Here is a 25,407-nt window from a genome sequence, read left to right as displayed (position 1 = left end):
AAAGGTCATATTGGTGCACTATGATTGGCGGATTTCAACCCACTTTGTTGGTTTTTGGCAGTAATACATGCAAATCGTTAGCTGGGGTTGAAGTTCTGCAGAGTCCGTATGTTAAGGTCCGTATGAACCCTTTCCCGACCAAGAGTGCCATATGGCACAAGACGCAATTATGAGCTCAGTATTTGGTCAATTTGTGTGAAATTTGCACAACCAAAAGATCTTTGAAAGATCTATAAATTGAAGGCATAAAATCATGCCCCCCTCCTATATGAGACTTGATTTACCACCCCTCAAACTTTTGGATTTTTTTTCCTTTGTACGTTAAGGGTCCAGTTGATATCTTACAACAAGCAATGCACTGAGAGCTGTACATTAAGCTATAGTTTAGGGGGATACCCAGTATGTACAACGAATTAGAAAATTTTCAATGTTTTTCTTCTTTCGTTTTGGACTTTTCTCACTCTCATATGTGACCTCCTCCATCTCTGTTGGTGTGATTTATAGCACACTCCAGAAAATACCTTTTAAATGGTATATCACATGTGGTCTCCCGGTTCATAGTTAGCGATTAAGAAAAATTCGCCATTTCCCTTGGACGGGAAAGGGTTAAGTTAATTGCAATTAAAGCTGCAGTGAGCTTAAATGCTTGAAAAAGCAAAAGACTGCAAACTATGGTCAACTATCGGTGAAGACATGACAAGGTGAATCATCGATACTCTATTTCCATCGCTTTTTGCCAATCGATAACGATCAATAATTTTTTCTGTGAGTTCGATTGTTATCGTTGTCGACATAGCGTCATAGCGGAGACAGGGTCTCCCAGCTTCCACGCTGAACAAACAACAGAAGCTTTTGGCATCACATAAGCTTAAACCTACCGTGGCCATTATTTCCATTTTCATGAATTTGCCTTCAATATTTGCTGCCTCCAAACAGAGCTTTTGGTACAACTCTCGAGTTGTCGTTAAAATCTAACAGGCGTTCTCGGCAGCCATGTTGTCAAACGGCAGCAATTCCAAATATGGAGATGAATGGCGGGAATTTTGTAACCAATGAAATCGCCAAGGGATGATCCGGACGGATGAACAAGATGGCGGCTGCCAAAGCGGGAAACTTAGGTAGGTATCTTTTTAGCTAGACATGCTCCACGAGAACATCTGATTACTCCAAAATTAAAGATTGAAAGAAGAAGAAAAGAGACGCAATGAGCGAAATTGTCCGAAAGGAACCTTACGCCCAGACATGACGAAAGAAAACTTTATCGTCGTGTTGCATTCGAGAGATTTAGAATCGCGTTTACGACAAACGTGATATTTGCGTTTAACCTATGTTTTCTTGAAAAGAAAAAATGGGTACATAGAGGAGAATAGTGTAAAATAATTCTGACCTTTGATGCTAACGGAAAACCACTGAATTTTACTGAGAAACTGAAAACAACGAGGGGCTAAGTAGGGTCACGTGGTCGTCTGCCGTTTGCCGTACGTGAACGTAATTTATTCTAAATCTCTCCATTATGTTCCTTTTATATCCGTTATGTTGTGTAGTCCACGCTAGTAACTTATGAGATCCGTGTGTAAAGTATGCACGTTTGCGTAACTGTGTTGATAGTGTCTTAGCACCTGATGCTGGAAGACCCTCAGCCTCTTCAGAACAGGGTCCACGTGCACGTGTGTTGAGTGAGATGTTGGTTTTGTAGACCAACAATAGCAGAATGCAGCTAAAACATTCCTTTCCTAAAGTTAGGTCAATTATTCTGGCACTATAAATGCTGATTTTGCGTTTTCTAAGAAAAATGACTAATAGGCATTTGCCAACAATAATAATTATCATTTGATGCATTTTTTCTTCTTTATATCATTGGCCGTGAGAAAACCATGTGATCTGCAAATAACTGCCTAGAAATAATGGTCTGCCCAAGCGCAATACTGTCCAACTGCATTTTGCTGCAAATAATATTCTGCTCATACATAATTGAAACCACGCTCTTGCTGTCAGAGTGATTTGACATCTTTAGTTGATCAAAAGAACAGTGACAGAAAATAATATGAAAAACAATTATTTTCTGGAGAGAATAGTCAAAAGTTAATTGAAAGCTTGCTTGAACTTTCCAAAACGTTTTTTCGATTGATGTTGGTGTTACCATAACAAGAAAAGTGATGCTGTCATGCATTTCATTAGACCAAAACTCTTAAAATGTTGTCACACCTATGGAAGGCCATGAAGTTTAGGCTTGATTTAAGTGAAAGAAATGTGATGTTATGTTTTAATTAAGTCTGGTGTGTAAATGAAAGATGTACATGTATAATATTGTTTTTGTTCAGTTGGTGACACAAGCATACTCAGTATAAATATTTTCATTCAAAATCTTTGTTGTTATTTACCTTAGTTTTTTAAATAACCTTAGCCAACTCTATGATACTGGTTTGCAAAGCTACTTTATCTCTAAAATAGAATATAATTAAGAAATAAAAAATATAATAAAACTTTTTGAGGAACTTAACCCTTTAAGCCCTAACAGTGATCAGCATCAAATTTCTCCTTGTAATATCAATGCTTATTCAACCCCTGAGGTCATGGGGACAAGATAGGAGAATTTGTTCTTTGATATTAGGGGTTAAATGGTTAAAAGTATTCAGAATTAAATTTGTTATATGCTTACTGGTCTGTGACTGTTATTGACTAGTTTGCTCTCTGTGTCTCTTATGTTTATCATTCAACATCTTAACTTTTTTTTGTCTCTTTCCCCCCAACATTTTCAGCAATTCTTAGTGTCTCTGATAAAAAAGGACTTGTGGAGTTTGGCAAAAAGCTTCATGACCTGGGCTTTAATTTGATTGCATCTGGAGGAACAGCAAACAAGCTACGCTCAAATAGCATTCCTGTCAGGTACAAAAGTTTTTTGTTTGACTTAGATAACTGTGACCTTCCATGGGAAATATGTAGCCATCCATTAAAGTACTTCAGAAAAACATTTAGAGGTGCTAAAAATATCCATCAGGAATTGATCTTTACCTCTTAGAGCATCTATCTTTATAACTGTAAAACACATCTTGGAATCTGTTAGTTATTTTGGTATACATTAGGCTGGCTTGTTAGCAACTGTTTGAATGGCAGGCACAAACGATCAAGAAAAATATTGGAGGAAGTTCTAACATACAGAAAGCACCCTCTGAATAGTTTAGCGAGACATTCCTTAACCATAAACGTCACTTGTTAGTATTGGTCACTGTTTTTACAGTGAATGCTAATTTTATTACTAGGAACTAATGTTGTAGTGACGTTTTTGAATAGGTTTCTCTGAATACATGTACGTTCAAGAAGTAAGCACCAGCTATCAGAACAGGGAATAAAAAGCAGTGCAAAAATAACCCAGCTATTTATCTTTTTTTTTTTTTTAACTCAATTCAAGAGCTTTCTGCAGAAGAGGTGTATATTGCTTAATTTATTAGCCAAAAGACGAGAAAAGAGTTCCAAACTTGCTCAGTTTTTATCTGCATTGTGGTTTTTGTACACTTAACCCTACAAGATATTAATTTTATTGTGCCAAGGCTAATTTACTAGGAAGTTTTCATCTGCTTTAAATGAAGCGGCAGTTTCATGTGATCAAGTCCTTTGAAATTCAGGGTTTAGGCAAAAAGGAAAATAATAATGGATCCACATCTGACACACAAAATCTGCAGTGCATACTACTGGGCTAGTCTGGAACTTTTTTCTGACTTTTTAGCCACATGTGCAGTTGTGTAAATAAGCAATGTATCCCCTTTTGAGCAAAACCCTTTAATTATGAGGCTGTAAGATGAGAATCTACAAAAGTTAGATAAAAAACTTATCACCTTAACATGATTTGTGTACTAGAGATGTATCAGACGTGACTGGTGCCCCAGAGATGTTAGGAGGAAGGGTCAAAACACTGCACCCTGCCGTGCATGCAGGTAAATACTGTCTTGATAGATTTAGGAGGTGTCATGCGATAAACCCAAATTTGTGTTAGGGGATGAATACACCAGATAATTTTTTTATTGTAGCATTCTACAAATCAAGTGCAAGGTCAGTGCAGAAGCATAATCATTAGAAGAAGTTTAATAATTTATAATTTTGAGGCAGAGAGGTAATAAACTGCAGTGTACTAAGCTTTTGTGATGTGCCTCGTGTTGAACCTGTTTGAAAACACTCTGTTGTGCATGTGCAGACTTGCTCTTGTCATTTGATGGACCAGCAGCTAATTAACCCTTACACTCCATTAAATTTATACACCTTCATCTATTGTCAAATTATAAAAAAAAAATGTTTTAATTTGTTTGTTTGTTGAATTAAGGTTCACAGTTTCCAAGACATGATCATCAATCATAGTCTGATTATGGCTCGTGTTGTAAATTATTTGTTAAAGACAAATTGCCACCTACCCTTTGGCTACTTTTCCACACTCAGGGATAATGTAGTCTTTATCTGTAGTATGAAATGAGAGCTCAGTCTTTTTGTATAATATTTTTATATTATTTTCTAAATTTTAAGTAATGGGTTTTGATTTTGGGTGTCAACTGTTTTTTTCAGTTTGAGTGAATCAATTCTCACACACTGAATGCCATTTGTTTGCCACACAAGAATGCAACAGCATTTATTGACAACTCAACAACTCCACAAAGATAACAGACCCACTGACAGACTGGCTTGGGACTGGGAGGGTGGGAAAGCTGTTGCTTCGCATGGCAAGAAAACAAAAACTGAATCACATGACCGAATGTGACATCTGATATCCTGACTGGTACCAAGCCCCCCATTCAGTGTGTGAGAACTTCATTTCTTGCCTCTTTCGCAAGCTCAGCCAACAAGAAAAACATTTTCTCCAACCTGGAGAAACCTTTGACTTTCTTGCCACTACAGTGACTTGACAGCCAAGTTATCAACTTTCTAACCATGCAATGTAATAAGGTCACACACCATGCTGTGGTTAAAAATATTGTATCCTGCTCAGTCCTGTTCATACAGGTTGAACATTACTTTATGTTGGGGAATGGAATGGGGTGAATCTTATTGTGGATTTAATATCTTGTTATTCTTCATTGTAGGTATTCTTGCAAGATTAGCTGAAGATGATCAATCTGATATGCAAAAGCAGGGATACGAATATATCAGGTGTGTAGTGTGCACAGTATCTTGTTTTGATGTTACTAGTATCATAGCAAATATTATCCATTTATTATGATTGACCCTTTGACTGTTAGTCAGTTGCATTCTATGCCTGCCCCAGGCATTCAGATAGTGGACAGCTGCATACACTTTAGAGAAAACAAGGCAAGCAAATAGTAAAAGAGAACTAGGCGACTGTAGAGAGAAGGTGAGAGAACACATGCTCATTTTTCAAATAAAGCCTTTCAGTTTCTGCTCACTTCAGACCATTGACAGTGGCCAGGTAATATGAACCTAGATTTTACTAGTTGGGGTTTTCAGTTGTTGATCAAAATGGCTGTTTTAAAACACATTCAAGAGGGAAATTTACATTTCAATTATATAGCAGTAAATGTGAGAGAAATCACATTCACATCATTTTTATTATTAATAATAATTAATCAGTTTATAGTCAGTGCAATTTACATAAAAATGCTCAATTGTTCTTCACAAAAGTTGTTTAAAAATCATAAGAAATTCATATAGATCAGATAAAATTCACAAAAACCAACAATTCCAAATTCCAATTCGACCTGAAAGGCACGGACACCTTGGAACGAGTTCCTAGAGCTCTCTGGTACTCAGTGGGTAAATGAATCACATTCCCATTTTTTTCTTTTGTACAAGGTTCTCCAAGTATTCTTTTTGTTCACTCAGAACTTACTTAGTCAAGATCAAATCAAACTGCTGTGACTCAATGAATCACTGTAGCTAACACCATATTGTTTCTTGCCATCTGTGTCAATGACACTTGAGACTGTCAAGACATTCAGTGTCAAAATTAACCAATCAGAGCATGTACCAGAATGGCTCTTTGTTATGGATGAGCACAAGCATTCTTCCCCCCGCCTCACCCTTTCCCCAGTCTTTTCCATTGTGTATTTTTCCTTAACTAAGTTATCATTCAGACACATCGCAATAATTTCTTCATGCTGCTTCCCCCTATCTGATTGACTGGAATAGGCTAATTGCACTCTTTTAATTCCTTTACGGGTGTATATTGTCCTTTCCTAAAACTTTTAATGTACGGAGTTTAACGCTGTAAAGCTGCTTCCCACAATCCATCAGTCTTCGGCAAATGATAACCTCTTTTAGATTTTGCAAATCCATCCACAACTTAAAAGTAATCATTCAAATTTTAGCTTGTTTTTTATTTTTATTTATAGGATTGTGGTGTGCAATCTGTATCCTTTTGTAAAAACTGTGTCAAAAGAAGAGTGCACCGTGGAAGATGCTGTAGAAGATATTGATATCGGTATCTAACTTTCATCTGTTATGTTTTGCTTTCCATTTATAATAATTTTACATTGTAACATACTGTAGAAAATCTTGCTTAAATCACCAAACAATGAATCTTTACTGTCAGGATTGATTTACATGTAGGGGTGAGGTTGAGGCTAGAAACTTGACTGTGCAGTAATGCCCCCCATTTGAACTTAATACATTGGTCTGACTCAGAACTCATCAGGTTACCCTACAATTTTGCAAGCAAGGTTTATTTTTAAAATATTAATGCTAGTGGTAGTACTAGTTAGTACTTACAAGAGAACCATTTGTTTAGTTCAAATTTGACTCTTTCACTTTGCTGTTATGTGCACAACCAAAGAATTAAAGTCTTCATACAATCAAAGACTACAGTCACATCTGGTTTACACAGAAAATCCCACTACATGTAAGTGAAGCTTGCCCTTCAGATTCTGTGGGGAGCTTCAGATAACAAACTAAGGTAGCCATCAGCAGTTTTCAGTCAAATCCAATACAGTGGAACATCCCACTAGGATAATTTACACATCAGACAAAATTACTGTCCCTCCCACAACCAAAGCTTATCATGTGTACTAGATGCAGTTACAGAACTAGTTTTTAACTCGTGAATGCGCGCATGCGCAATGAACGAGTTATAGCGATAGCTGACTCTCGACTTGGTCGATCAGTCGATCAGTCGATCAGTCGGTTTTGTCGTTAACTTTCGGGCGTGCGCAGTGAATGAGTTTTAAATTCAATTAGTGGAAAAAAACACGCGAACATTTGTTGTTCATGGCGCATCAGGAAATTCTTATTCAATATGTAGAGAATAATTTGACGATCATTTAGTGCAAGAATGGCGATTTTTCGTTCAATCTGAGCAAAGTTTCAAGTTTTTTCAGTTTTTCAGAAAGTCCGGGGTCGTAAACTCAATTAGTGAAAAAAAAAAAAAAAACGTGAAAATTTGTTTCACGACGCGTCAGAATTCTCTCATTCATTCTGTAGAGAATAATTTGACAATCATTTTAGTGTAAGAATGGGGATTTTTCGTTGAATCTGAGCAAAGTTATAGGATTTTTTCGTTTTTTTCTACGAAGTGCGGTTTCTTTCAAGAATTAAAAATAATTTAATTTAAAAATAATTTAATTAAAAATAATTTAATTTGTCAGTTTTCACGCGAAAGCGGAACGTGCCATGTCACGCATCATTGACGTCGTAAACAAAATTATGCAAATTTCTGGTGAAATGGACACTTTTAAGATCTTGTCAGCTTTCATAGAGGTTTGAAAGGGAAAAAATGTTTCATTTTCGAAATTTACAACTGGTAATTTATGGGAAAGCAAAAGGACGCGGTCGATAAATAATTCTTATTTAGCAAGAGCTTGTCATAGTTCATTATTTTTACTTGAGGATTGCGTGGACTGAACTCCAAAGGAAAAATTTCACGCATTTATGTCGGGCATGAATCGTAATGCGATACTTTGTTGAACATATTTCCCTTTGTGAGATCGGCTTGCCCTACAGTAATTTTGTAATTTTAATTCCCAAAAAAACTTCACTTGCCCATCGGGCAAGTGATGGTTAGAATCCACTAGCCCGATCGCGAAATCCAGTAGCCGCGGACTATCACACGAATTTGCATGACGTAGCTGCACATGGCGTGCTCCTATAAACTTTGAATAAAAAAAACACGTGATATTTTTTAATCGGCGCATCAGAATAATCGGCTTATTCAATCTGTACAGAATAATTTGACAATCATTTTAATAGTACAAGAATGGTCATTTTTCGTTACATAATCGGGCAAAGATAATTTCTTTTAGCTTTTGAGAAAGTTTCCGTAGCCGTCTAAATTGCAATTACTATGTGTCATCTGCATTCACGAGTTGGCTCACAGGAGCCTTTGATTTTTAAAATCTGGTATGCAAATCTTTGGGTCTAAAATATGAGGCTGTGGTACACTGTAATAACAGTAATGTTTGATAATTTTGTCAGGTGGTGTAACCCTTCTAAGAGCTGCAGCAAAGAATCATGCACGTGTCACTGTTATCTGTGATCCAGATGACTATGACAGGTTAGTTCGAAAATACTCATCTGATAGTTAGTGCTGATTTTCTTATTGACATGTTTGAAAGTTTTGTTTCCTAGATTATGGCCTTGATGTTACATCTGTAATTAAAACTTCCCATTTTTACAACAGCAGACAATTAATTTCTTGCATTGAATTTAATTCTACTGCCTGAAAATGCTAAAATGATACAACCACTGCACAGGCCTGAATAACAAGCATGTTTCCTCATACTACACTGTACGTTATTGAATAAATGCAGTGATAGTCTTTGTTTACAAAATTATCATGTAAATGATGGTAACAAAATTAGGCAATAAAATATTGTAGGACAGGTGTTATTATTTTAATATATGTTCACATTTTGCTGTACATGTTTCAATTGTAACCCACCAATTAAATTTTTATGTGTTCTCATAAGACAAAAACATGTGACATGGTACAAAATTTGAGGTTCGTAATCAGACAATAATGGTGAAGACATTCAATTTGGTATATCCATCTTGCTGATTTTTCAACAAGAAAAAACACGAAAAAAACATCAGGTTTAACTGTTATGACGTTATGATTTAATCATGGACAGTACAATAAAATCAAGTTACTGCTTGAGTCAGAGCTATCTTTTTTTTGCCAGTGATCATGCCATGTCCTACTGGTTGTTTTGTCTTTTCCATACTGAAACATGTTTTTCAATAATTAATTAGAGGATTAAAAAAGGAGTAAACTGCTTTCTAGCTGCATGCTGGTTCATTGGGTTTATACTCTCAGTTGAAAGATTGTTCGTCTTAATTTCTCAGTTAAAAGCACATTCATTTGACATGATTCTAATTGTGTTTTTAGGGTAGCAGATGAAATAGCCTCTAATGATAACCATGATACCTTCCCAGATACAAGGAAAATGCTTGCATTAAAGGTCTGTATTTTCTGTGTTTAGTAAGATTTTTATCCACTTTAGTTACAACCCGGAACATAATAAATGATTACCAAAAGGTCTGGCCAGCTGTAAGAAAATCACATCCCAGAAGTTTTAGATAATGAGCGACGATATTCAATTTAACAGACATGCAGAAACGTCTGACTTCTTCAGTGCTAATGAATATGAAAATAATAATTATTTAATAGTAAATGCTAATGATCAAATATGCACACAAATAATAGTAAAAGCATACATGATAAACTTAAATTGATGAGTTGAAGATGGAAGGGTTTTCCCACAGGATGTACAAAGCTTCTTTTATCTTGAGCTGGAATGTAGTGCTGGCTTGATCAATTAAATGAAAGTAATTGGCAATGCTCAGAATTCTGTAGATTTTTTCCGATGTACAAGTTCTTATCCATAGTTAGATAAACTAGCGCATTATTCTACCTCTTGTATAAGCTTTGTGCAGCATGCCGTGAGGTTCACACTTTCTGCTTTAGAATGATCAGTGGACTCTTGAACTGATTTATTTGTTGTAGGCATTCAGCCACACTGCTGCTTATGATGAGGCCATTTCAGACTACTTTAGAAAGAAATACAGTGAAGGATTGTCACATGTTCCTCTTCGGTATGGTATGAATCCCCATCAAAAGCCAGCACAACTTTTCACATCTGAGGCTAAACTGCCAATCAATGTTCTGAATGGATCACCAGGATTTATCAACCTCTGTGATGCTTTAAATTCTTGGCAGCTTGTCAAGGTCAGTGCATTAATCACCTAATTTATAAAATATACACTTTAAATTTTTTTCCTTTCCAACTATAATAATTATATAATTTTTTTATGCCTGTACTTCTATCAATTTTCATTGCTGCAAACCCACCAGCACGCTTAATTTAAGGTTGCGTACGTCAACAAGCACATGCCTCTGCCCTAGGGTGAAAAATTTGGGGATTTTTGTGTACCTTTGACCAGTTACCATGCCTTTCTTGACCACAAATAATTGTTTACTTCAATGTCAATATTAAAGTGAAATTACACAATAAATTTATTACAGTGCGACTTCATTGTCTGTTGCTATTTGCTTTGATCACAAAGGCAGATCTACGATCATTTTGTAAGTAGGATTATTTAACAGACAATCAAGATGTCAATCAAGATTTTAATTCAGTAAAATTGGGGGTGCTGTAGAGTAAACATTTGGTTTTGTTGGATGAGAGCAGTTTGTTATCAAATAAATTCGTTGACAATTTGTGATAGATATGACATGTGATGAGAAAAATTGTTTGTAAATGGTTTGAACCCAGGAGTCATGTCATAAGTACGTAAATTATGATCATCCGGGTGAGTGTAGTCCTGAGAAGGACTGTTTGTGGTGACTTTAACTGACGTTTCGACAACCTGAGCGGAAGTCATCTTCAGAGTCAAGTGAATTGTGGAACGTCAGTAGGTGGTATATATTTCTCTGGTTGTTAACCTGATTGGTCAACGAAGTCCAGATGTTATTGGTCGTTTGTCAGTAAGCCGTGATGTTATTGGCCGTGAAGACTGTAAAAACTACTGTAACTATACCTTACGTAAGGGGCACTTCTGAGACTATCGCACGGATTCTACAACCCTACAATATCCGTGTAGCTCACAAACCTATAACCACTTTACGACAACTACTGACGGAGGTAAAGGACAAAGACGAACCGAACCGCAGACAGGGAACAGTTTACAAGATCAAATGCTGCGACTGCCAGGCCACTTATATTGGTGAGACCGGCAGAAATTTAAACGTACGACTGACTGAACACAAACGAGCAACTAGAAATGGTGATATCAACAATCACATTGCTGAGCACCATTTACAAACGAACCACAGAATAGACTGGGACTCTGCCAAGTGCATTACCTACTGTACAAATTACTATCAACGACTCACTCTGGAAAGCTGGTTTACTAACTTAGAACAAATGCCACTCAACCGTTGCCTACAACTACCTGCACCATACAAACAACTTATTGACAACAACAACGAAACAAACAAACAATAGACATTTTACTAACAATAGACCCACGGACTTTTTGACTAACAAAAGACGGATCGAAACGCACCAATCACTTTTTACAGTCTTCTTGGCCAATAACATCACGGCTTACTGACAAACGACCAATAACATCTGGACTTCGTTGACCAATCAGGTTAACAACCAGAGACGTATATACCACCTACTGACGTTCCACAATTCACTTGACTCTGAAGATGACTTCCGCTCAGGTTGTCGAAACGTCAGTTAAAGTCACCACAAACAGTCCTTCTCAGGACTACACTCACCCGGATGATCATAATTTACGTACTTAAGAAAAATTGTTGTTTGCTAATTGCTGTAACATGTTTTGATACCTTTATTAAAGGAGTACTGTCACAAAGATTTCATTGCATTTTAAACAAAGCTACTCAAATATTTAACATAACCTTTTCTCAAACATGAAATTGTTTGTAGAGCATCAGGAGGAAAATATTAACTGATTTCTACAATGAAGAACAATCTACAGTATTTATCAGCTTTTAGCAATTTCTCCAAAATACATTTAGTTGTAATCCATTTCCATCCAAGCCATCCACAGCAAAAGATAACAAATACTAAGATTATGCATACTCATAGTCAAGAGTGATAATTAACAATACTAAAACATCACTTTAACTTTTCTGTTAATGCAAAAAAAAAATTCACTATTCAAAGGCACATTAAAAATTGTTGTCACTGCCCCTTTAAGGTTGACATACAGAGTTTGAGTGACTAACTGGTCAGCAATCTAACAGTGATATTTTGAGTGATTAACAATACTAAAACATCACTTTAACTTTTCTGTTAAATATGCAAAAAAAAACTTTCACTATTCAAAGGCACATTAAAAGTTGTTGTCACTGCCCCTTTAAGGTTGACATACAGAATTTGAGTGACTAACTGGTCAGCAATCTAACAGTGATATTTTGACCTATAGAAACGACACTCACATTAAGGTGTAATTTAACACGGTGTAGTTATTCTAAAGTAAGTACAAAAAAATACATGTCCACCACACTGCTTATCTAACATAATTTAAAAGCTTCATCTTTTCTGGTGATTTCATTCACTGCACATTTAAACTGTCACAGTTCTGTCAAGACAAGGTCATTCCAAGCTGTGGTTTTTATTTTGCAAGAACTTCTCTTTATGTTATTATTTTTTTTTTAACATTAAGGCGAACCTTTAGTTTTTTAAACCTCAGTCAACTGTTTCAAATGCATAGCAAAATCATTATTACCACCATGTTTTTTTTGTGCTTTATTGATAAGTAGTTTTTACAGAATGTTAAATAATTTGGATTGTTTTGTGATATGTAATTTGAAAACTGGTAAAGGAGGGTCAACTCCACCTGGACTGCCCTTCATCAAGTTTAGCACCTGGCTAAATTGTGGAGACAATTCCTTTAATGTACAATGCACAATTAAAGAAATAATGTGTTCTTACTCTGCACAATTTAGGAGTTAAAACAGTCGCTTAATATGCCAGCAGCAGCCTCCTTTAAGCATGTTAGTCCAGCCGGAGCAGCTGTTGGTGTACCACTGACTCCTGAACAAGCCAAACTGTGCATGGTTGATGATATGATTGACAGCTTGACACCACTGGCAACAGCTTATGCCAGAGCTCGAGGAGCAGACAGGATGTCGTCATTTGGCGACTGGGTTGCTCTGTCTGAAATCTGTGATCTGCCTACAGCTAAGATTATTTCAAGAGAGGTGAGCTGATATTGTTCATGATTATGAGATTTTAGAGCAGTAAGCAACTGATTGTACTTGTACTTCTTAGAATATTATTATTATCCATTTCAAATAAAATAGACTGCAACCTTAGGTGAGTTAGCTTGTTGCAGCTGTCAACCAGCTCTTATTGACAGACCTAAGCAAGTAATAACAAACAGTTGTAACTCAATATTTACAGTTTGCTGATAAATACTATTTGGCAGAAGGCAAGTCCAATCAAATACCATTTGAGGGGTTCTCTGCAAAAGAGGCGTACATGTGTATAGCTTTTTGGCCAAAAAGTTAGAAATTAAAATACTCCAAACAAGGCCATTTTTAGCCTGCACTGTGGATTTTCTGCACTAAACCGTAGAAGGTACACCGTATTAAATTTTTGGTACCAAGGCTAATTTACTAGGAATGTTGCCTCTGCTTTAGTGGCAGATTCATGTGATCATATCCTCAAAAATTCAGCCTTTAGGCAAGAAGCATTAAATAAATATGGATCCACATTTAACGCATAGAATCCACAGTACATGGGTAAATTTGGAGTATTTCTGACTTTTTGGCTGTAAAAGGTGGTATATAACACCTCTTTTGCAGAGAACCAGGTTCATTTGTTGATTGATCTGACCCAAGGTCTTATTGCTTATAGTGAGCAAAACAAGTTGTGCAATTCAGTTTCTGTGCAGTATATGAATACATTTTGATTATCTGAAGACTATATGGACAAGGTTAAATTAATAGAGGGCAGATCTTCTTGCAATGTTCCTGGCACAGGTGTTCACTTATGGGCCATTCAACTGCATTGATCTCCATAGTTATGCTGTGTTACAAAATAACTTGGTTTAAGACCAGGTTACAGAAACTGAATTTACTGGCCACTCCTGTAGGTTTCAGATGGCATCATTGCTCCTGGTTATTCTCCAGATGCATTAGAAGTTCTAAAAAAGAAAAAAGGAGGAAAATATTGTGTACTTGAGGTATGGAGCATTATTATGCATAATGGCAATAGTACATAATCTTGATGTATAAATTAGATAACAATAATATTGTATTCTTGCATTGAATAACATGTTTTATCTTAAATTTTAATTATTACTATAAGTTATGATAGTGAGGGTCCAATTACATGACAGCACAGTCAGTCATCCAGGTATGAAAAATCTTCCATTTGCATTCAGTGCTTTAACCCCAGATGATGTTCACCTCACCCAAAGGGAACTTCATGCCAGCCGCAATGAATTTTGTGAAAAGGATACTACAATAACTGTATACCGTGAATGAAAGATAACAGTGTCTTAAACACAAATTTGGAACAGGTTTAGGAATTGTTTTGCAATTCCTTGGGCTAAACCATTGCTTACTCTTTCATATAATTGAATTATTGGGAATCAAACTATGTTTACACTCAGATGTTTTATCCCAGGGAGACCGTTTACATGGATTTTTTTAAATCATGTTTCACAATGGGATGGTGCCTAGGACTCAGTCTTATTGAGGATATCTATGCCACCGAAGGGCTTTGCGGAAAGGTCCTTAGAAAAAAAAAGGAAAATGGAATACAAATAACTACTTAAAATAAATGTTAACACTAACACGCAAATGTTATACAAATAACTAATTAAAAGAGGATCTTGTGTTTTATAGGGGGCCTCGATCGATGGTAACAGTGAACATGTCGGTCGACTCACAGTCCACTGAAGGTCGATATCTCGGTCGATGCATGCACCAAGTATCGGTCGATTGTAGGTCGAGTAGCGGGCGAGTGTCGGTGAAGCATCGGCCACTATATAGGTGACATAATTCGGCTGATCATTGGATCACCGTCGAGCGAGAGATCAACCGACAGTCGGTCGTAATAGCATCAGCAGTGTGTCGGCAATATATCGGTGAACCGTCGGTCAAGTATCGGTAAAGAATCGGTCGATGCATCGGCCGATACTCGGTTGACACAAAAAGGAACGAGCATTTTGCCTGCAACGGCAAAGTATAAAAAAAGTACAAGTCCGTGTCAAAAATATACAAGAATAACAAAGAAAAAGGCAAGCAAAGTGTGATAGGAAAAGATAGTCCTCGTCAATCCGTGAATTCAGCTGTCCACTTCTTTTTCTTTGTTCTGTTCAGCTAAACAATTTGTTCTGGTTGAAATGTCGTCGCTTGAAAAGTCAAATGTTGCTCTCCGTTGCTTTCTTTTCCGTCCCTATTTGCTTTGTTCTAAACTGGTTAAACGGGGACACTACAGTGTAATATGCTGGCATATTTTGCGTGTTCTCTTGACCTAATATGGTAAAATGATGCAATAATGGAAGAATAATGAGATAACGACAGACTATTGACCGACTATTGGTCGTTATTATGTTGGCCATCAACTGATATGACGACTGATATAGTGCTGCGCTATGTACACAAATGTCGATCGAGATAAGGACGAAGTGTCGAAAAAACATATCGATAGCATATTGACCGATATATCAGCCGATACTATCAGCTGGTAAGCGGTGAAATATCGACGAAGTATCGGTGATCAGTGTCGGTAAAGGGTCAGTGTATTGCTATCTATATCAGCCGACAGCCACCTTGGTCGATACGACGACCACCATAGCGGTACGACATCGACCGAGTCATCCCAAATTATCGACCGTGAGTCGACCGACATATCGACCGTTACCATCGATCGAGGCTCTCTATAAGACACAAGATCCTTAAAATAAATGTTAACACTAATTCTCAAATGTTATACAAGTAACTAATTAAAATAAATGTTAACACTAATACTAAAAATAACACTAATATGATAATAAATACATGTACATACAACATCGGTTGATACTTAATCCTTAATAATGATTAAAACAACAAATAATGCAAAAGAGAACTAATAAATTAATTTAAAAGAGTCATAAGTTAATAGCAGCATTAGGCAGTCCATACCAAATAGACAAAGTACACACTACTCTCAGAATAATTATAATTGTTTAATAAAATAAATGGTTTCAAACATCTACAGCAAAATTTAAGGTAGTCCAGTCTTCCCAATGTCAAATGGCAGTTGATTATAATTCCAAGCAAATACACTTCACCCTAGAATCATGTAAACACTTATACATGTGAGAGGCAAATGACCAGACACCAAGATGAAACTCATCCCGGGACTAGATCACTCTTATAAACAATAAAACTGTTATTTAATTAATAACAATTGTTGATAATTACATGTAAATACCTCATGGGTCACATTATGTAAATAATGGATATCTCTGTTTCTTTAGATGGATCCTGCTTATGAACCACCAGAGTTAGAGAGCAGAGCACTGTTTGGTCTTAAACTTGAGCAACTGAGAAACAATGCCAGAATTGATAAGAGTGTCTTCACCAATATAGCCAGCAAGAGTCAAGTTGTAAGTAACCAGTTGTTCCAGTTCAAGTTTTCTAGAATATTGATCATGTAATTGTTTCCTTATTTATTACACCCGTTTTGAAATCACTGGTGATCCTTGCAATCTGATTGGCTCTCAACAGTGCAATTTATTCCCAAATTGCACCATTTTTTGCTCTAAATTGCATCCTTTCTTTAGCCCATCAAAATGGAAGTGAAGTAACAAAAATAGAATGGAATGGGTTTTTACTTGATTTATCAGGTCAACAGAGTTAGTGTACAGGGAGAAGTCCATTTTATGGACTGCCCAAGGAGACTTTTGGTGGGTATCAAATGTCTCACAGTATAGCCTTCTTTTGTTGAAAACTACCAGTAATGTAATACATTTTCTTTTTAGTTACCAGAGAGTGCCTTGCGTGACTTGATAGTGGCCAGTATTGCTTTGAAGTACACTCAGTCCAATTCCGTTTGTTATGCCAAGGATGGGCAGGTAAAATTAATTACAGTAAAAGTTAATAATAATAGCTGACTATAGATTATATGTACACAGGAATTTTTTTAGTTGTTCCTTACCATCAAGAGATCAATTGACATCACTCTCAATATTATTCAGACCAAAATACAGTATGTTATCTTTCAATAGCTAGTACCCATCTTCAAACCTGGTCTTTAAAAAACCCCGCCATTAGAACTCATTTTTACTCCTGGTCTGTAGAATTCATATCCATTTTCAGACTTTCAGACTAAGATGGTACACACATTTTCAGACTAAAAGGGCTAAAACACTGTACCCCTTGAGGGAGCACATACCTTTATAGCTTATTTAAGGGAGTACCCAGCCAGGCAATGAAACATGAAATTTACATTCTGTAAAATGAAGTGTCCTCTGACCTCACAAAACAAACATGGCAGAAAGCAACAAGCTTCTCAAAATGTGATCCATGTGAGCTAAAAAAGTAAAAACATTTGGACTATTTTGTAAATCCCACAGTAGCATAAAGTGTAATGTGGTTTCTGATGTGTCTTTAGTTTTTTCAAGTTATTTAAGTGTTAATGTACCCAAAGTTTTTAGTTTTAAAGATGCTGCTTTGCAGTTTAAGAAAAATATCTTGCCTGAGCATGCAGGACATTAATTTTTGGTCTGAATTAGCTCTAATTTGGTTATCATGCCAGAAACAGTTCTTACTATCTATTTTTTTGGCAGACAGTTTGAATTCCAAGAATTGTCTTTTTTTTTTTTTCCTGAAAACTGAATAAAGTGGAGTGAAGCATATGGGAGTGATTTCTTTTGTTATATCTGAACCAACAAGCAACACTTCAAGCCTTTCAATATTATGATAATCACGATCATAACAATATTATTTTGTTATTATTGAATATTAGGTAATCGGCATTGGCGCTGGACAGCAATCTCGGATCCACTGTACCAGACTGGCAGGAGATAAAGCAAACAACTGGTAAGGGAATAAATAAAGTAAAAGTACACATGGCCTGAGCTTAACCCGGTTTCTGTAGCATGAAGTAACTAGGAGCATAATGCTTATCCATCACAGGTTAACCTTCAACCGTATGTTATCGTCGGTACCCATTTATACATCTGTGTACTAAAGAGATACAATGTGGAATTAGGTTTCTTGTCCAAGGAAACCACAACAACAACTCAGAGACCAACCCATCCTCAAACCGCTGTGTTCCGACCAAAAGTCTGTCAGTGATTCAAAGTCCAGTATGCTAACCACTACACCACACCTTTTCCACAAAAAATATAATAATAATAATAATAATTATTATGTAGCACAGTGGTAGAGCATCTGAACTAGTAATCTGAAGGTCATAGGTTCAACTCCTGTTGGGAGAACTCCGATTTTCTTTTTCTGAGTATGCCTGTGTCACTGACTGAAAAAGTTTGTCTTTTATTCCTGACCAGTACGACTGAGAAATTCACAAAATCATCTAATCTGTTACCTTTGTAGGTACGCCAAAATGTCATTTTTTTTTTTTTTATTAAACAATGTTTTTACTCTAAGAGCAAAAAAAGTGCTCATTGTGAGAGCTTATGCCATTTACACTAATTTTAAAAAACATCACAGTCAACAAGAAGCAAGACGTAACAAGAAATAGCTAAACACAGCTATTTGGAGCTAAAAAAAATCACCAACAACAAGAATAAATAAATAAATAAATATATAAATAACAATAATGATAATAGTGGCAATAAACAATAATATTATAATTATATCAAAATAATTATTACAGTTAAGAAAAACGGTTAGAAAAATTATGGCAGATATTTTACAAAGTGGTAAATCAAGCTTCAAAACTGGTTTTTCTCAAAGGGACTGAGACATGTTTTATGAAAAGCACCTCAGTTTCTGCGCAAAATGCAGAATATCAAGAATTTTGTTGTTAGATGCAAGTAAGATTGAGTAATATTTTATTTAGTAATATTTTGATTTTGCCATTATGCATATAGTAAAGTTGTGCACTGCAAAGCCGAGAAATAACCTTAAAACAAAAGTGCTCCCAATATTATGCTTGGCTCATTCTTCTGTATTTGAAGGGATGCCTGGAAACAACCAACAAGTGACTTCTGATAAATTGCTACATTCGCCTTGCTAACTGTCTTGTATTCACTTGTGAAACAAAAGGAGAATTTGACCTTACATCAAAAGTCACTTAGGGTCTTTTTCCACACACCCCTTTATTTGTTCAAACATAACAAAGGAAATCAATCATGTTTGGTTTTGCTAATTCATACTTAACAAATGGACATTTGGCAAGGGACTTTTTATGCTTAGTTGTTAGGCTACTTTTGATATTGTTTTCAGTCACCATAGTTGCTGAAATGGCTGCAACTTGGATGGGTGATTTGGCAAAATTTTTGTTAGCTTTCTATACTTTAGCAGTGATACAAACAAGTGTTAATATAATATATGTAAATTGTCTTTTTTGACTAGGTGGCTTCGTCAGCATCCTAGAGTACTGGGTATGGTTTTCAAGAAGGTGAAGTTGAAATGAAATTTGCAAATTAGAATATTGACTACTTTCTATGAATAAAAAGGTTTACCTGAAAGAGCTGGTAGAAATTGTTAATATACATTTCTCTCCCAAAAAAATAATCACAATCAGCATTCCAGATAAGTTTTAGAGAAAAGGGGTCATGAAGTAAATGAGGGGGTCATATTTTAATGGACTGGAGTCCCCCTCCTTTCACCCAACAGGCGAGGGGTCTTGGGGCTGCGTATAAGCCCTCAGTGGGGAGTCAGTGGGGTACAGGGACAGCACCCTGCTGGGGGTCCAGGGCCAGAGTCCCCAGGAGCAAACAGTGTTTCACAACTCATATTGAGCTGCCACTTTACAGACTTCAGTCCATGGCCCATGTAATTTCAGCCTCTGCAACAGCAGAATAAAATGACAAGAACTTGAGCATTCAGTTCAGAAACTGGCACTGTCATGATTGTAATTATAGTAGAGCGTGATTTAACTTATTTATATTCACCCTAACAAGGCAGATTCAATTACATGTAATTGGACGCAGTTTGCCCTGGTACACGAAAAAAATTATGTGAAACACTTCACCTTTTATAATATGCAAAACAAAAGCACCCTTAAAGAGGGCAAAAGCTTTTCATTCGACAGAAAAATAGTTAGAACTAAAGCTTATTTAATGTACAGTATATTTAACAATTATTCCACGAGCGCGTGTTGGATATGAGATGATAGATAGCCGACGAGGTGCGTAGTGCCGAGTTGGCTATAATCATCTCATATCCAACGAGCGCAAGTGGAATAATTGTTTTATTAAAAACAATCATGAAATATTACTAGATCTTGCGGATTCCGCTTTACAAGAACAACTAGAAGACAATTTAATCGTCTCTTTTTTTCGGGCATGGTATAATGGCTCATATACCATGGCCGCTAAGCCAATCAAATCGCTCGAGCTGCATTATACAATGATCCAGTTTTTAATAATATGTGTTAGCCATTTTTTTTTTAATCAAGGATTTCTTTATTCCCATTTTTCTTTGACGTATTTCTTTAAACTAAGATTTTCATGCCAGTCAGGTCATGATCAGATGGTCGTCTCCATCTAGTCAATGGCCTTTCTCTTGTCTGGAACAACAGTGATAATCTCTTTTACATGACATTTTATTGTTCAACCTCATAGACATTTCACATACATGTGCCAGAAGTTCTATTCACGCACAGAAACAATGTTTACCCCCTTAATGGAGGCACGGGGGCTTATTTATTTTTCAGCAAATTGGAAAAAATGCTGATCCAGACTATGATTCATACAAGACCTGTTACTGAAATATGTGTTTCTAGAAAATATCTATACCCCACCCCCCCCCCCCCCACCAATGTGGTTTCTCTTTAGGCCCCACCCCCCAGAAATTTCCTTCTTTTCTTTTCCACCTAAATCAAAAGCCTTTGCAAATTCTCTTCTCTATCACGCCAAAAAAAGGTTAAAAATCGTAACACACGGCATCCAGTTTTCCCTCCAAGAACTGCACTAATTTTGTTCTTTGCGTTGTGTTGTTGCCAAATGAAACTTGATGCACGTGAATGATTTTGGTTGCCTAAATCTGAAATCTTGCTGCTGTTTTTGATGTTGCAGTTGTTTCTAGATCAAAGCAATAGCTTCTGTCAACGTTTAAATAGGTAAATAATCTCAATTTCTTTGCATGTTGCAGGGTGTCAAGAGAGCAGAAATGTCGAATGCCATTGATGTCTATGTTAATGGAACAGTTGGACAGGTAAAAACTGAGCAAAATGTGCAGTAATGTATAGAGCCACTGTTGTTCAGACCCTATTTCCTTTGTCTGAAAAAGGTCAGCAGCATCACCCAATAGATTAGCAAGTGTATATCTGGCCTAGGTTATTGGGAGAGGCAAACTGATAAGTTGGTTTCCTTTGCACCCTTTGCAGGATACAGACAGAAAATCCTGGGCAGAGCTGTTTGAAAGCCCACCAGAACTTCTCACAGAGGTATGTTCACCTTCACATTTACTTTTTTTTCCTTTGCCCTTTCCTTTTCATTTTGGAAAAAAGGCCACATTTCTTTTCCATAGCTCATCTTCCCACATTTGTAAATATTATTGAGATATACTAATCAACAAACATTTCCCCTTGGTTATGCAGGAAATACTTTTCTTTTGAAGAATCATATTTATTGATTTGTTATCGTAAGCTTGCGAAGAGAATTTGACTTTAAATTTCATTGCCCATAATATTATTAGGCCAGAAAAAATACCTCATTGTTGAGATTATAATGATGATTTTTACTTGCATGGGATTGGCATGAGTAAGGAGTACAGGCTTTATTTTGATGGTTTTGGGTCAGGCTATAACCTAAGGGGCATGGTGGTGTTGTGGTTGGCTGGTTGGACAATTGATTCGATGGTCAGAAGATCGGACGGTGGGTGGTTTGAGGCTAGGTTGGTCTCTTTTTATTTCTGTGTAGTTTCCTTAGACAAGGAGCTTTACTCCACCTTGTTTCTCTTCACCCAGGCACTGACGATATTTATACTGCTGGGGGTAACACTGTGTTGGACTTATAGCAATACTCCCCGTTGCTTCATGCTGCAGAAACTGGGTTAAGCTTTGGGTTTGTGGGCCACTTACACTGTAGGCTTGTAGTGCAAGCTTAACTTTTTTCAGTCAGAGAGAGAGAGAGAGAGAGAATGGTGTTCTCTTGTTTCAACAACTCACTAAATTCATATAAAACTTCTCAGAAGTGAACAAGCTTACTTCATACGATCAGCACAGGCAATTTTTACCTTCTGAGTGACAATCTTAAATCTTAGAGCAGCTCCTGTACATGCCTGGGCTTGTTTACAGGCTTGCAAGGATTGAATCAAACTTGTCTCTCTTTAGACAAATTTAAAATAAGGCAGACTGCAAATGCTTACAGTAAAAAAGGTGATAATAAGCAGAAGCATCTTGATTCATCTTCAAGAAAAAGAAACTTATTCTCTCACAAGCAGCTGAGTTGGTAATGGTTTCTCTTACAGGAGATAACTGCAACAGTTACATGCTGATTTTTACTTATTCTATCCTATTTTTCCACCCCTAACTCTAGCAGAAAAAAACTTCCTTATAAATTGCAGTTGGTAAATTCTTGTTGGTTCCTACCAAGAGGTGGCTTAGTTTATCACTCGGGCCGTTAGGCGGACCGAGTTAAGGTTTCGGTAGCATTATCAAATTCTTTTTTCTTTTTGGGGTCGCGACTTCGGGCCACGAGTTATTGTTCTCGGTCTCGTTTTTTGTACTCGGCTGGTACGAGTTACGTTTTCTGTCGTGTTATCAAATTCTTTAAATTCCCGGTCACGTTCTTTGTTTTCGGGCCTTGAGGAGTGTTTACAATATGCGAGCCAGACGTGCGAGGCATGAACAAAACATGCAAGGCATGAACAACCCCAACATAAACACAATTTAAGACACAATTCTCCGATTTCCCTATCCTGTTTAAGGCAGAATTCAAAATTTTCAGGCCCTTTCTAAGACATTTAACCCAAAATCACACCCTGTTTAAGACTAGCATGAAATAAGAATACACTAGTTTCTTACTGTATTTTAATGCATTGGCAATCACAATCTGTTTAAGCCATTAGGTCATGTAGGGATACCTTGTTTAAGACAGAAAGTGATGAAATAGATACCCCGTTCAAGACAAAACACCCTGAAAACCATACCCTATCAGGCCGCACGTCACCGTTAAGGTCCATAAAGGAGTACCCCCTGGGTCTAGATCATACCGAAAATTACGATCCGTCATTGACCCGGCGTCACATACATATTAGGACCGTACAAATAGTTTCTGTCTCTAAACGAAAGGTGAAAACGTAAGGATTAAAGCCCGGGGATTATAAAAAGCATTCGTATGACAAATGTCGTTTTCCCCTGTATTTCATTCTGACTGCAAGAAATGCAATTCTATCTGGTGGTTACTTATTGCCTCACTATATCTCTGTATCTATCTATTTGGTAGCCTGCGAGCAAGCTCTCTTGGGGGTGGGGGGCGGGAGGGGGAAAGAGGATCCACCCCCAAGAGAGCTTGCTCGCAGGCTATCTATTTGGGGGAATTGGCGATGCTGGAGGTTATCACTGTTAAAAGATTGTAGGCTTTAAATTAAAATTAAAAATTAAATTTTAATACTTATATAGCGCCCTTTAACATCTAAATGATCAAAGGCGCTTTACAATCCAAGAAAGCTAATATTCACAAATCAAATAATTACAAATCAAATGTTGGTTTTTGAGGAGAGGGGAAAACCGGAGTACCTGGAGAAAAACCTCTCGGAGCAGAGTAGAGAACCAACAAACTCAGCCCACTTGTGACACCAAGTCCGGGAATCGAACCCGGGCCACATTGGTGGAAGGCGAGTGCTCAACCACTGCGCCAACCCTGCTCCCCAGGGCACCACACAGTCAAATATGGCCCAAGTATAAGCTGGAAACAGCTTCTTGTTTTTTTTTTTTTTAATTTTGGACCCTCAGTGTCACTCCTAAAGTAAATGTTTTGTTTTTCTCTAAAACCTAATACCTGATTGCTGGATAGGGTCGATACTTTTGTCAATTGATTGTCATGAATGTGGAATCATAACTATTGCTTTGAATTTTCCTCTAGGATGACAGAAGAGAATGGATTGCAACCCTAAAAGGTGTTTCCCTCAGCTCAGATGCCTTCTTTCCATTTCGGGACAACATCGACCGAGCCCATCTGGTATGTTTACTATTTCCTACCTGTTGAGATTAGCCTGCACCGCAGATGGAATCAACCACCGGTAAATACCGTCTGCGAAATTAGCACCCAAATCCTTGTTCTAGACCCCCAACAGAATACCAGGATCGGAGTGCACCCTGCAATTGGCCTTTGCACAAGGTCATTGTTGATTGGTCTGGTTATAGCCAATTAGATTGAAGGTGATTTTGAAAGAGACTTCCAGTATTCATTTCCTTCGTTGGGGATTTGGGCACTACCGGTAATTTACACACTGTATTTACTGGCGTTTGATCCATCTGTGGAGCAGGCTAGTCGAGGTGTGATTGACATTTTTCCCTTCTGAGCACTGTCTTGATTTATATTTTAGAGGGTCTTTCACTGGCCATAATATGTGATTAAAATACTACCCTCCCATGCCCCACATCCAACTGTGGGGGCGGTAGGAACAAATGTTGCCCTTTTGGATGAGTTAGCTTTGTTTACTAGACACAGGATGTGTCCTTTCTTGAAGGAGTGCAGTCCTTTCAAGAAGTGTTAGGCCAATTACACAATACCTTGACTTCTCATGTTTCTATTGCCAATCATAATTTTTCAGCATTGTCTAGGGGGAGGGGCTCTCCACCATCAAACTCACCATTATATTTATTATAACTTTACCGCAGCAAAGCAAACAAAAATGTAAAACTTCTACTTCAGCTTAGAACTTTACTACTTATTTTTTTGTCCCTTCTGTAGAGTGGTGTGCAATTCATTGCCAGTCCTGCAGGATCTGTGGCAGATGATGTTTGCATCAAGGCAGCTGATGACCATGGCATGACTATGGTTTTCACTAATATTCGACTTTTTCATCACTGATGACATGAAACTAGAACATAGGTTATTTCACAGAATTTAACAATGTGTCATTGTTCTTATACTTCTGATGAGAAGACAGAGGTTACTACAATATATTTCCCTTAACTTAATGTAAAGCTTTGCTGTGATTAGCTGTCTTTAAAGCTGTCCTCGGAGATGAGGAGGGGATTGTAACTGTTTCCCTGGTGTGTAAGGCAAAGCAAGGCACTTGTTATAAGCAAAACGTCAAATGTTACAGATTTGACAATAAACATTAGACTCTTACAAGGA

The 25,407-nt window shown here is 37.0% G+C and overlaps 2 protein-coding genes across 3 annotated transcripts in view; one reads left to right on the top strand and one right to left on the bottom strand.

Moving 5' to 3' along the window:
* LOC146488601 (centrosomal protein of 70 kDa-like) overlaps positions 1-1,008 on the bottom strand; it is a 25,410-nt gene extending 24,402 nt beyond the window's left edge. For both annotated transcript variants that reach the window (XM_085118740.1, XM_085118748.1), the window contains exon 1: positions 879-1,008. In XM_085118740.1, the coding sequence (XP_084974866.1) occupies positions 879-902 (24 nt within the window). In that variant the 5' untranslated portion in view covers positions 903-1,008. The remainder of the gene's footprint in view (positions 1-878) is intronic.
* LOC146488600 (bifunctional purine biosynthesis protein ATIC-like) lies at positions 980-25,407 on the top strand. The gene is made up of 18 exons (XM_085118770.1): positions 980-1,118; positions 2,760-2,886; positions 3,856-3,932; positions 5,067-5,133; positions 6,333-6,421; positions 8,407-8,485; positions 9,320-9,392; positions 9,938-10,159; positions 12,914-13,168; positions 14,065-14,154; positions 16,444-16,572; positions 16,948-17,040; positions 17,934-18,007; positions 19,508-19,553; positions 21,251-21,313; positions 21,486-21,545; positions 24,187-24,282; positions 25,018-25,407. The coding sequence occupies exons 1-18, from the start codon at positions 1,082-1,084 to the stop codon at positions 25,135-25,137; spliced, it is 1,797 nt and encodes a 598-aa protein (XP_084974896.1). The 5' UTR covers positions 980-1,081; the 3' UTR covers positions 25,138-25,407.

The sequence above is a fragment of the Pavona decussata genome, unplaced genomic scaffold (genome assembly GCF_977016875.1).
Source record: "Pavona decussata unplaced genomic scaffold, jaPavDecu1.1 SCAFFOLD_9, whole genome shotgun sequence".
Classification (NCBI taxonomy): Eukaryota; Metazoa; Cnidaria; class Anthozoa; order Scleractinia; family Agariciidae; genus Pavona; species Pavona decussata.
Note: the sequence above shows the minus strand (reverse complement) of the source record. Positions and strands in the feature narration are given on the sequence as shown.

Coding starts and splice junctions, on each gene's coding strand:
- LOC146488600 (XM_085118770.1), top strand. CDS start 1,082: ATGAACAAGATGGCGGCTGCCAAAGCGGGAAACTTAG. Junction 1,119..2,759: donor TGCCAAAGCGGGAAACTTAG/GTAGGTATCTTT, acceptor CAACATTTTCAG/CAATTCTTAGTGTCTCTGAT. Junction 19,554..21,250: donor TGGGTATGGTTTTCAAGAAG/GTGAAGTTGAAA, acceptor TGCATGTTGCAG/GGTGTCAAGAGAGCAGAAAT.